We start from the raw sequence: 12,259 nt of genomic DNA on the forward strand, positions 1-12,259 counted from the left end.
CTGTATCCTAAAGGTTATTTTTGGTTTCAGATGTGAATCCCAAGATTCCCAAGGAGGGTTAAAGGCAGATACAGTCCTTGTGGGAGAGCAAACAAGCAGGAGACAGATTTCACGGACCTTGAATGAAACAGATGAACAGTAATGTGGTGTGGAGACTCAAATTTGGGGATGGGTGAGGGCAAAAAGAATTCAGAACCTGAAGATTTTATCAGCTTGAGAGGGAGACCAACGCTGTAGCAGCATCCCGGCTTTGCCCTGGTGCTGCACCTCTGCAGGTTGGAGGGAGGGAGATTTATATTCTTGGGGAATGACAGGGAAGTGGGGCTAAAATTCCCTAAATTCTGGAGAATTTCTCAATTGCCATCCAGCTTGTTTTGAAGTTGTGCCCATCAAACAGTGGGCACATCTCTTCCAGAGAGGTTCTGGATGCTGTGGAAATTACCTCAGCTGGAGAAGCTGTGCCAGGTCTCAGCTCAACCCACTCCACTGGCTGTGCCACAAGATTCCTGTGCTCCTAAGGACAAAGTCCATGCCTTGTTAGTTCCAGCTCTGTATTTTATTTTATTTTGTTTTATTTGTGCAAGTGACTCTCTCACCTATTCCAGCCTTCTTCTTGGGCAAGGCCTTTCCATAGCTGTTCCTGAAAAGCATGGCGCAGGAATTCCTTGGAATGATGGAATTCCAAATAACGGTGTCTGTTCCAGGGGTTTTTCTGTTCCCTTCAATGCTCTGGCCAAAGCCACCCTTTAAACCACAGCCAGACTGTGCCCAAATGTTCTGTCCTATTCCAGGGCAGTTTTCCAATGCCATCAAGAATCAAGAACTGAAGCACAAACAAACAGAAGACTCTGCTTCACATCAAAACTCTTTTATCCTCCTGACCTGTTCAGTTTCACCACTTCCCACCAGGAATCTGAATCAGAAGCTCAGAGTTATCCTGGCAACACTCAGGGCACAGCAAACTCCGGCCTTTCCCTTCCCACAGGAGGCTTTTTCCAGCTCAGGTGAGATCTGAAGAAGGTTTGAGGACACCCTAAAGGAGGGTAGAGCTCTCAAAGCCAATCTGCTGGAAAGAACCTGCTTCAAATGAAGCCACAGGTGCCTCCCAAGCTGGGAGCTGCTCTGCCAGACCCGAGCTGGAGGCAGGAGCTCCCTGACCCACCCTGGGCTTGGCTGAGGGCTGCTCTCTGTCGGATACACCTTGGTTGTGGCTCACCACATGCAGAACTGATTATCAGATCAACATCACGACACAAAGCTCGGAAAAGGCAGCTCCTGAAAAGCTCAGGAACAAACTGTGACCTCCTTGCACTTTCCTTTTATTTATTGGATTCACCTGGGAAGAAGTGAGGACATCTGGGCAGCCCTGATGGCAAAATCCAGGCTTTCACACAGATCCCTCCCTCAGCAAAAACCTCTGAACAGCTCAGGTGAGAGCACGTGGTTTGTCCCTATCCACAGCCCCTGTTCTGACTGGGAATTTCCTTTAAACCTTTGGTTCAGCACAGAAGGCATCGGGTTCAGTCACTCTTAAAAGACTGAATTCCACATTAGAAAGGTGCAGCTGCCCTGGAAAGCAGAAATCTGGCCAGACACCAGCTGACGCTCCACAAAATGGAAAATGCAACCGTGACCTGAAGAAAAAGATTCATTAAATCTGAGCCCCGCTTTCACCTGTTTCGGTGCGAGTGCTTGTGGCTGCACTTTAAATAGTCCCACAGTTAATCTCCACTCTCCTTTTGGAGTGGGAGGGTCTGGTTACAGGGAAGGGAAAGCAGTAAAATTAGTGTTGGGCTGACGGGCAGTCACTTGGCCCCTCGTGCCTGGGGACTCTGGGGTGTTACTGAGGCTCTGCAAACGCTGCTGCAATGTCCCGGGTGAGAATTCCAGGTAGGTCTGAAAGCCAAGTGTGAGCCAAGGAGCCACAGGGAAGGTTCCAGGCCCACAGCCTGGGAGATTTGGATGTGTGGTGTCCAGGGGACCTCACCGGGGCCTTCGGGCATTTTTTTTCCTGCTTGGAGCCGTTTTTTGGATAGAGCAGTAAAGAATTCGTGCTATTGTTTGAATCTTGCTCTGCTTGTACTGAAGGAAGGTGTTGTCTCACCTGCAGTGTAATGGGCCCTGTACTGACATCATGAAATCCCTGTGGAAGGGCTCGGAGGGACTTCAGGAACCTCTGGTGAAGCTCAGCTGTGGGGAGCTGCAGCCCCGAGGGGGTGGGAGCAGGAGCTGGGCAGCAGGAGCAGGGCCAGCCAGGCTCTCAGGACGTGTGGGACATGTGACAGGAGACTGCAGAGCCCCGAGTGATAACAGCACCAAACAGCCCCGAGAGGAGCGTGTTTGGAATCGCCGTGCTGTGAGAGACGCTCTCCCAGCGCACAGAGCCGGTGTTAAAGCCCGGCCCTGCACCGTCGGTGCGAGGTTGTGAACTTTCCCGAGTGTAATTTGCGTCCACTGAAGAAATGAAAGGTCAAAAGAAACATTTCTGGGCTGCTTTGTCGGCAAATGAATACGTGGGGTCGGGATTCCGGAGCGTGTGTTCCGCAGGCTGGGCTTTGGGAAGTCAGCAGCTGTGATGCCAGAGCTGCAGCCTGAACTGCTGCCTCGGAGGGAAAGGGCAGGGGCTGCACCCTCAGAAAGCTGCTGCCACCCTGTCTGAGCAGCAGTGAGGATCTCTGGGGGTGCAGTGTCTCAGCTGTCTCATCCTGTGGGGGGATAAGGGGAGCTGTGACCACAGGGGGATGGAACTCGGCATCTCTGAAATGACCACGCATCCTGAGGGCCACAAAGGAGGGCGAGTCAAGGGCAAAAATTAGCAAAGCTACTTGAGTCTCTGCAATATCTGCTGGCCTGGTCAGCAGGAGGAGGCTGTGCTGCCCTGCCTGTGTCCCTGCTGCGTCCCTGCTGCACCCCAGCTCAGCCTCAGCACAGGACTGGCACCTCTCAGGCTCTGGTGGCACCAGTGAAGGGATCTGGGCTCCAGAGAACGCTCCACCTTGGGCACTGCAGGGAGAGCAGGGGCTGTGCCAGGCAGCAGCTGGGCCAGAGCCACACTGGGGTGGATGGGTGGGACGGACCTGCAGTGGGGTTTGTTCCCACACTGAGGCATCACCGGGGCTTTGTCGTGGGACAGACGATGTAGAACTTCCTTGTGTTCCTCAAAGTGGCAACTCCTTCTCTGCCTTTTCCTTCCAGTACCTAAAGGGGCTACAAGAAGGCTGGAGGGACTTCTCACAAGGGCAGGGCATGACAGGACAAGGGGGAATGGTTTTAAGCCAGAAGAGGGTGGGTTTGGATGGGATATTGGGAAGGAATTCCTCCCTGTGAGGGTGGGCAGGCCCTGGCACAGGCTGCCGAGAGAAGCTGTGGCTGCCCCTGGATCTCTGGAAGTGTCCAAGGCCAGGCTGGATGGGACTGGCAGCAGCCTGGAATAGTGGAGGGTGTCCCTGCCCATCAGATGAGCTTTAAGGTCCCTTCACACCCAAACCATCCCAGGATCCTATGGTTCTTTTATAAGTGGCAGGTGTGGAAGGCTTTGGCTAAACTCTTATTTTGCTAATCCCTTTTTAAAGACTGATGAGGTGATGAGGCAAAAAGGCTCAGATTTTGGGGAGCTGATCACAACAGCTTTTATTTTGTCTCTGTTTTATCTCAAACAGCAGAACACAAACGTGAGTATTGCTGGTTTTCTCTATGCTCTCTGTGTTACTTCTTAGACATGATCACTGGAATCAAGCAGCAGTTACATGATCATGTAGATCATGTAGATCATGGTGATCCTTCAGCAGCTGGGGAAATGCTATTTCCTGGCAGTGCCAGCTCTGCCCATTGGCGTTACACGGAATGATCCCACATTTTGGTCCTTTGATACAGCACCAAAATATGCAATTTGTTAAATATCATTCTGGCACCCTGAATGCTGTTGAGAATCCTCTGTCTGTTCTGCTTTGGTCCTCACCTGTGACCATGTTCTGTCACTGGATGCTGAGGTCCATCTTGGGTGCTGATCCTCACCTTGCTTCGTGTCGAGCTGCCAAAACCTGCTGTCAGCGCCCCTGTGCTGCCACGCAAACATCTGCTTCTGGGAAACCCTTGGTTTCTTGTTTTATGGTGTTTTGTTGGCAGTGGAAGGGCTTTCAGCTTTCCTTGTCCTCCTCCATAAAGCTCCAGCTTTGTGCCAGTGCAGTGCCAGTGGTGGCTCTGGCACCTTTGCACGCGGTGGGCTGGGAGCTGAGTGCTCGGGCTGCCAGCTCTGCCCCATCCGTACCTCTGTCTTCCCCCTGACTGCTGCAGCAAGAGCATTTCAGGCTCCCTGGGGCTGTAAGGGCTCTGCCAACTTTCCCCTCTTCCACCCAGTGCATGCTCCCATAACTGCCCTTCCCAAGGACCCGCTTCTCTCTGGGCCTTTTGGCAGCACTCTTGGGCTGTATGTACTTTCCCTGCTCTGCTGGGGTATCAAGGTGTGTCTCCAGCCCACCAGGTGTGGCCCAGCCTCGCTGCAAATTTGGGAGGTGGCTCAGAGTCTTCTCTAGGGTGTGGGGGCCACGAGGAAATGGCAGCTGAGCACGGAGCTGCCTGCAAGGGGCACCTGCCTGTTCCAGTGGCTGGGAATCAGCCCCCTGTGGGACACTGAAATCCTCTTTGCAGAGATGGACGAGTCCCTGCGCTCCTTCGCCGAGAAGATCTTCGCCTCCGAGGTGAAGGATGAGGAGGTCAGGGGGGAAATCTCTCATTTTGATGTGGAAGAGATCTGCCCCATCTCCCGCCAGGAAATGACGATGCACATGATGCTCCAGGAGTCCAGTGCCACAGTGGAAAAGCGGTGAGTTCCCAGGAGCCTGGGCAAGGAGAGGAGCACAGCCTGCACCTCCTGGCCAGAGCAATCAGGGGGATGTAAATCACGGCCCTCGGGCACAGCTCACACACCTGTGGAATAAATCCTTGCTAATCCCAGGGCATCTGTCAGGTACTCCAGGATTTCCTCTCCAACTTTTTTTTTCCTGCTGGACAGAAAGACACCCTTGGCCTGTTCCCTGGGTGTCAGCACAGCAATGTCCACGGAGCTGTTGGGGAGGGAGACTTGGGGACCCTGGAAAGATGCAACTTCCAAAGCCTCTGGCTGCTTTGTGTGCTGTGGCCTGTGCTTCTGGCAGCGCCTGTTTCGGGTGCTTAGAAATCACCAGTGGGCTGGTTTGTGCTGGGTTTAGAAATTGTAAGTGAGCTGGTTCGTGCTGGGCTCAGAAATCACCAGTGGGCTGGTTTGTGCTGGGTTTAGAAATCACCAGTGAGCTGGTTCGTGCTGGGCTCAGAAATCACCAGTGGGCTGGTTCGTGCTGGGCTCAGAAATCACCAGTGAGCTGGTTCGTGCTGGGCTCAGAAATCACCAGTGGGCTGGTTTGTGCTGCACCCAGAAATCACCAGTGAGCTGGTTTGTGCTGCACCCAGAAATCACCAGTGAACTGGATCATGCTGAGCTCAGAAATCACCAGTGGGCTGGTTCGTGCTGGGCTCAGAAATCACCAGTGGGCTGGATCACGCTGAGCCCAGCTGGAACACGACTGTGGGAAGTGCCCCGGGCCCTGCAGCCGTGTGTGACCAGGAACGGGGCTGTTTTCCTGAGCCTTTCCGCAGCAGGAAGAAGCTGATCCGCATGCAGACGACCGTGCTGGCACCGCCCGTGGCTCCGGGCTCTGGACCCAGGCTGGCTGTCACTGAGGAGGCCAAGTACCCCTGCCCCCAGTACCAGACTGTGCCCGACTTCCAGCGGGTGCAGATCACTGGGGATTATGCCTCCGGGGTAGGTACTTCCATGGCTGCTCCCTTTCCGTACTGGCCACCCCTCTGGTCCCTGCCTGTGCCTCAGCAGTGCCCAGTGACACGGGCACTGTACCAGGGGGGAGGGTGTCTCTCAGCTCAGTCTGTGCCTCACCAGAGCTGAATTCCTCAGCAGGAGCTGTGGGATGCTGCATATCCCCATGGGATTCTCCAGGCAGGGCCTGGCAGGGCGGGCTGTGCTCGTTGTGTCACATCCTCTCTGCTTGCACACAGCTCTGTCTGTCTGAGGTCTGTGCACATCCAAGGATCCCAGAGCTGCTGAGGGAAGTCACCAAACCCCTGGTATAGGCAGGGTCACCTACAGCCAGTTGACCAGGACTGTTATCACATCCCGTGCTAATCCCGTCTCGCTCTCCTCCTCAGCCTCTTATTACATTTGTGCTGCTTCTAAGAACCTGCTGGAGGGTTGCTCAGCCTGGAGCTGCATAGCAGAGGGGATCTGGGAATCCCTCCTTGCTCAGGCACTGAGCACATTCCCCCTGCCATGAGTGCCCTAGCTGGGAGTGCTGATTTCCCAGCCTACTCCAGTCCAGCCTCTCCTGACTGCTCCAAACACTTGTCAGTGCAGTAAATCAAAAGTCACTGACACGCAGGGTTAGTGCATGTTGTTGTTCCTGCTTCAGTTTCAGCTTGGGCTCCAAAAATAGCTTTAATGTTTTGCCCAGGCCTGGCTTCCATTTCAGGGCCAATTACTGGTTGCAGTGAGGAATGCAAGAGGGGGTGACATCGAAATTCCCTGCTTCTGGAACCAGGAGCTTCCCTTTGCCGTGCCTGGGTCTCTGCCTCTCATCCCTTCCTTGTCCTGCTCAGGCAGAGCAGTGGGACATTGATATGATCTGATGAGATATATATGATGAGATAGATGAGATATGATACAATTATGTGATATGACAAGGAAGTTGGAGAGGGACTTTTTACAATACTATGTACTGACAGGACAAGGGGAAATGGCTTCCCACTGCAGGGATGGATGGGATATTGGGAAGGAATCCTTCCCTCTGAGGGTGGGGAGGCCCTGGCACAGGGTGCCCAGAGAAGCTGTGGCTGCCCCATCCCTGGAAGTGTCCAAGGCCAAGCTGGATGGGGCTGGGAGCACCCTGGGACAGTGGAATGTGTCGCTGCCCACAGCAGGGGCTGGAACAAGATGAGATTTAGGATCCCTTCCAGCCCAAACCGTTTTTTGACATTTATCTTGCCGTGACCAAAGTCTCCCTCCACCTGGGTGCACCAGGGTGTCTCCTGGACACACCAGTGCTCCAGCTGTGTGGTTGCCTTCAGCATCAGCACCCTTGCAGGTGACAGTGGAAGACTTTGAAGTGGTGTGCAGAGGCCTGTACCGGGCGCTGTGCATCCGAGAGAAGAACATGCAGCAGTCGCTGCAGAGGTTCCCCAAGACGCCCTCGCAGTACCTGCGCGCCATCGAGGGCGAGTCCTGGAAACCGAGTGACGTTGGCCCAGGTACATCCAGGCACCCCCAAGGCTTCCTCTGGCTTCAGCCTGGGGCAGGGCTCAGGAAAGGGCTGTGCAAGGCACTTGCCCAGGCCCCCTCCTTGGTGTCGCAGTGGTGGGTGTCCCTGCTCACTGTGTGGGGTGTGGGAGCAAGGCAGGCCTGGGAGGTTTGGGCTGGCAGCCTAACGGAATTCTCCTTTTGCTGCAGTGTTCACCCCGCCAGTGAAGGAGGGGCAGGATCCCTTTGACACTGGGAACCTCCCTGAGGACCTGGGATACCATGTGCAGATGAAGGATGGGATAGTTTATGTCTACGCAGACAAGGCAGCGGCTGAGAGAAACGAGCCAAAGGACCTGCCCTACCCCAGCCTGGAGCACTTCATTGATGACATGAACTTCCTCTTGGTCCTGATTGCACAGGGGCCTGTGTAAGTGCACAACCCGCCATCTCCTGCCTCAGTGGGCAGAGGGAGGTCAGGGCAGCCCCCTCCCCTTCCTGGGAGGAGGGAGGAACACGCTGGTGACACACCTGGCTGCCCAAGTGTCCTCAGCCCTTGTCAGCTCTCTTGACTTGGGTCTTAAGCAAAGGGGCTGGAGACAGGACCTGCAGGTAGGGTCCCAGCTGGCCAGCCTTCCTTCAGGGCTCTGTAATAGAGCCAGGGGAGGAACCTCCAGCATGAGCTCCTCCACCCCAGGTGGAATCCATGTCCCTGTGCCGAGGGGTGAGGAGCCCAGTGACTGTTCTGCCCTTCGCTCTCACCAGGAAGACCTACGCTCACCGGCGCCTCAAGTTCCTCTCGTCCAAGTTCCAAGTGCACGAAATGCTCAATGAGATGGAGGAGATGAAGGAGCTGAAGAACAATCCCCACCGTGACTTCTACAACTGCAGGAAGGTAAAAGGCAAGGCTTAGAGCCCCAGGGACTCTGGAGAGGAGCTGTCATGGTGCCTGTCCCTCTCTGGGAACTGGATGTTAAAGCCCATGTCTGTAGCAGCAGCATTGCCCCTGTGAATGGGAATGTGCTGCCTTCCATGCTCTTGGCAAAGTTGTTCTCTGGCTGCATTCACCCGCTGGGCTGAGCCCTGCTCCCCACACCACGTGCTCACCTGGGGGCTTTGTTCACCTCCCTGGGATGGCACCCGAGCATCTCAGCCTGAAGCTGCCCCTCTGTTCTCCCAGGTGGACACGCACATCCACGCTGCAGCCTGCATGAACCAGAAGCACCTTCTGCGCTTCATCAAGAAATCCTACTGTGTGGACGCCGACCGCGTGGTCTATGACGCCAAGGGCAAACAGCTCACCCTGAAACAGCTTTTCCAGCAGCTCAAACTGCACCCCTACGACCTGACAGTGGATTCCCTGGATGTCCATGCCGTAAGTGTTAGGACATTTACTCTAAGATCACTCTTGCCCCCACGGCTTTTCCCTTCCCTGCGCACCCACACTTGTTGTGTGCGTTAATATCTGTGTCAGGGCGCAGCAGCTCCTGGTTTCGCCATTTTGGGTCGTTTGGCTCAGTCCCTGCTCCCTGCCAAGCTGTGAGGGCAGTGTTTGAGCCTCATCTCCCTGCTCCAGGGCCGGCAGACATTCCAGCGCTTTGACAAGTTCAATGACAAGTACAACCCCGTGGGGGCCAGCGAGCTGCGGGACCTCTACCTGAAGACAGAGAATGCCATCAACGGCGAGTATTTTGCTACCATCATCAAGGTATAGAGAGAGGGGAGGAGAACAGGGTGAAGCTGTGCTGCTGCTGTGGCTTCCCTTGCCATGGTGTGCTCTGGTTTGCAGGAGGTTGGCTCTGACCTGGAGGATGCCAAGTACCAGCACACGGAGCCCCGGCTCTCCATCTACGGGCGGTCGCCCGACGAGTGGGCCAAGCTGGCCAAGTGGTTCAACACCCACCAGGTCTATTCCCCCAACATGAAGTGGATGATCCAAGTCCCCAGGATTTAGTACGTGCTGTGGGGCTGAGGGAGCACTGTGCCTTATAGATCCCTCATCCCTGAAAGGGCTGTGGGGACAGTGAGCCATATTGTCCTCTGGGAACAACTAATCCCCATCTCTGTCCACAGCGATGTGTTCAGGTCTAAGAATTTCCTCCCCCACTTTGGGAAAATGCTGGAATATATCTTTGTTCCTGTCTTTGAGGCAACTGTCAATCCCCAAGCCCACAAAGAGCTGAGTGTCTTCCTACGTCATGTGAGTGTCACCTGGCGCTGTTGTCAGGTGTAGGGAGAACTCACATTCCTGTTTGTGCACAAGAAATGGGGCATTGGCCCTGACATGGAAAATGGCATCAGTGGGCTCTGCCTCATTCTGGGGAAGGGGTGGTGTGGCCAGAAGTGCAGGAAGGGGTCAGACTGCTTGGGCTGGCTGCTGTGGGGCTGTGAATCGCTGTCCACTCATCTCCTGGGCTTTATTCCTAGTCCTGGACAGTGCCTGGGGGGGTGTGAGGAGCGAGGTCTGCAGCCTTGCCCCACCTTGTCCTTGGGGGCACAGGGGTAGAGCTGGGCTCTGGTGAGCTGTGGTGGGGCAGAGTGAGCCCACCTGTGCATGACGAGGTGGGCAGTGTGAGATGCACCTTTTCTGTTCCCTTGCCAAGCAGATCACGGGCTTTGACAGCGTGGATGATGAGTCCAAGCACAGTGGACACATGTTCAGCACTAAAAGCCCAAAGCCAGAGGAGTGGACTTCCCAGAAGAACCCATCCTACACCTACTACATCTACTACATGTATGCCAACATCCTGGTGCTGAACAACCTGCGCAGGTGAGGCCTGGGATCTGCCAAGGGGCTGCCTCAGTTCTTTGATTGTTGCTGTGGAAGAAGTGGGGCTCTCCTCACTCTGTATGTGGCGCACCACGTCCCAGAGCAATCCAGACACCCCTCAGTAGGAGGTGTGGTGGACTGGGGAGAAAGTTGAGGGATTGCAGAGATGCATCTATTGCACACACAGAGGAGAAAAGAGAAGGAGCAATGTGCTCCTAAGTCAAGCTGGATCCCTGGGGTCTCATGGCAGGGGCAGAGCAGGGCCTGAAGTCAGCTCCAGCCACCCAACCCTGCTGTTTGCCTGCTCTGAGTGCTCCTTCCCTGTGCCCAGGCAGCGTGGGATGAACACGTTCCTGTTCCGCCCGCACTGCGGCGAGGCCGGGGCCCTCACACACCTGCTGGCCGCCTTCATGACAGCTGATAACATCTCCCACGGGCTCAACCTCAAGAAGGTACGTGGAGCAGGCTGCCAGGAGCAGCCCAGGCACAGCAGAGCAGAAGTGCTCACAGCTGCCTCATTTAGCTGGCTGGCCCATCTCCCTCCTTGCACACAATTCCCTGGCTGGGACCTGGCCTGAAGTGAGGAGTGACCCGGAGAGCTGGAAAGTGCAGCAACTTTATCCCTAACGTGGCATCTCTGCTCATCTTTGCAGAGCCCAGTGCTGCAGTATCTGTACTTCCTGGCCCGAATTCCCATCGCCATGTCCCCACTCAGCAACAACAGCCTCTTCCTGGAGTACGCCAAGAATCCCTTGCTTGACTTCCACCAGAAAGGGCTCATGGTGTCCCTTTCTACAGATGACCCCATGCAGTTTCACTACACCAAGGTACAGTGTGAGCTGAGCACTGGGGCTGGCGCTGTGGGGCTGGCACTGTGTGGGCCTCGGGTGTTTTGGCAGCCATTGGCACTTGCAGAGGGTCCAGCATATGCTGGGCCATCTTCCCAGCCACCAGCAGATGTTCAGGTAGGATATTAGGAAAAATTTCTTTACTGAAACAGGGGTCAAGCATCTGAACAGGCTGCCCAGGGCAGCGGTGCCTGGAAGTTTTCAAAAAACGAGAACACGTGGCACTTTGTGATATGGTTTAGGTGGCACGGGGGTGTTGGTTGAAGGTTGGACTTGATCATGCAGAACTTCTCCAGCCCCAATGATTCAGCGGTTCTGTGAGCTCTGGGACAGCCCCTGCAGAGCAGAACACAGGCTGTGCTGGTAAAGGCTGCTGACCCCTAACCCTGTGCTGCAGGAGCCCCTCATGGAGGAGTACGCCATCGCTGCCCAGGTGTTCAAGCTCAGCACCTGTGACATGTGTGAGATCGCCAGGAACAGCATCCTGCAGTGCGGCCTGTCCCACGAGGTGGGTGTCCTGTCCCACGAGGGATGTCCTGTCCCATGATGGATGTGTCCTGCAGTGTGTCCTGTCCCATGAGGGGTGTCCTGTCCCACGAGGGATGTCCTGTCCCATGATGGATGTGTCCTGCAGTGTGTCCTGTCCCATGAGGTGTGTCCTCTCCCACAACGTGGCTGTCCTGTCCCACAGAGGGGGTGTCCTGCAGTGTGTCCTGTCCCACGAGGTGTGTCCTCTCCCACAACGTGGCTGTCCTGTCCCACAGAGGGGGTGTCCTGCAGTGTGTCCTGTCCCACGAGGTGTGTGTCCTGTGGTGGTCCTTGCCCACGGCCTGAGATTGGCGACCTGCTCCTGCCGTGGGCTCAGGGCTTCCCTCGGGCGCTGCCAGCGGGGGTTCTGAGGCCGGTACCGCTGTCTTTGCCTCTGGCAGGAGAAAATGAAGTTCCTGGGTAAAAACTACCAGGAAGACGGGCCCGATGGCAATGACATACGGAAGACGAACGTGGCCCAGATCCGCGTGGCCTATCGCTACGAGACCTGGTGCTACGAGCTCAACCTCATCGCCGAGGGGCTGAAGAACGAATAGGCGGGGGCCGGGGCCAGGCCGGGGCCGTGCCGGACTGTGAGGGGGGCCGGGCCGGGGCCGTGCCGGACTGTGAGGGGGGCCGGGGCCGTGCCGGGGCCGGGGCCGGGGCCGTGCCGGACTGTGAGGGCGCTGGCACAGCGCAGTAAAACCCCCTCTGCTAAGCAGCCCCAAGCGCTCTGATGGAGAGGGGCGGGCCCGTCCCTTGAATGACAACCACTCCAGCCAATGGATGGTGGCTCTGTGAGCCTCGGGGCGGGCTGAGGGTGGGATGTCG

At 55.9% G+C, this 12,259-nt stretch overlaps 1 protein-coding gene across 2 annotated transcripts; it reads left to right on the top strand.

Moving 5' to 3' along the window:
* Nucleotides 1–1,405: 1,405 nt before the first annotated feature.
* Nucleotides 1,406–12,023, top strand: AMPD1 (adenosine monophosphate deaminase 1). Of its 2 annotated transcripts, none has more exons than XM_058423442.1 (15): nt 1,406–1,430; nt 4,648–4,822; nt 5,632–5,797; nt 7,131–7,293; nt 7,493–7,712; nt 8,048–8,177; nt 8,463–8,657; nt 8,859–8,990; nt 9,072–9,235; nt 9,356–9,482; nt 9,889–10,052; nt 10,384–10,504; nt 10,706–10,879; nt 11,298–11,408; nt 11,830–12,023. In XM_058423442.1, exons 2-15 carry the CDS (start codon nt 4,650–4,652, stop codon nt 11,983–11,985), a joined length of 2,196 nt encoding a protein of 731 aa, XP_058279425.1. In that variant the 5' UTR covers nt 1,406–1,430; nt 4,648–4,649; the 3' UTR covers nt 11,986–12,023. The 2 variants fall into 2 exon arrangements, with proteins under 2 accessions (XP_058279425.1, XP_039941771.1); XM_040085837.2 differs by lacking the exon at nt 1,406–1,430 and adding an exon at nt 1,759–1,890.
* Nucleotides 12,024–12,259: the final 236 nt, after the last annotated feature.

The sequence above is a fragment of the Hirundo rustica genome, chromosome 24, assembly GCF_015227805.2.
Source record: "Hirundo rustica isolate bHirRus1 chromosome 24, bHirRus1.pri.v3, whole genome shotgun sequence".
Taxonomy (NCBI): Eukaryota; Metazoa; Chordata; class Aves; order Passeriformes; family Hirundinidae; genus Hirundo; species Hirundo rustica.

Coding starts and splice junctions, on each gene's coding strand:
- AMPD1 (XM_040085837.2), top strand. CDS start 1,869: ATGTCCCGGGTGAGAATTCCAG. Junction 8,991..9,071: donor ATTTTGCTACCATCATCAAG/GTATAGAGAGAG, acceptor TCTGGTTTGCAG/GAGGTTGGCTCTGACCTGGA. Junction 10,505..10,705: donor ACGGGCTCAACCTCAAGAAG/GTACGTGGAGCA, acceptor TCATCTTTGCAG/AGCCCAGTGCTGCAGTATCT.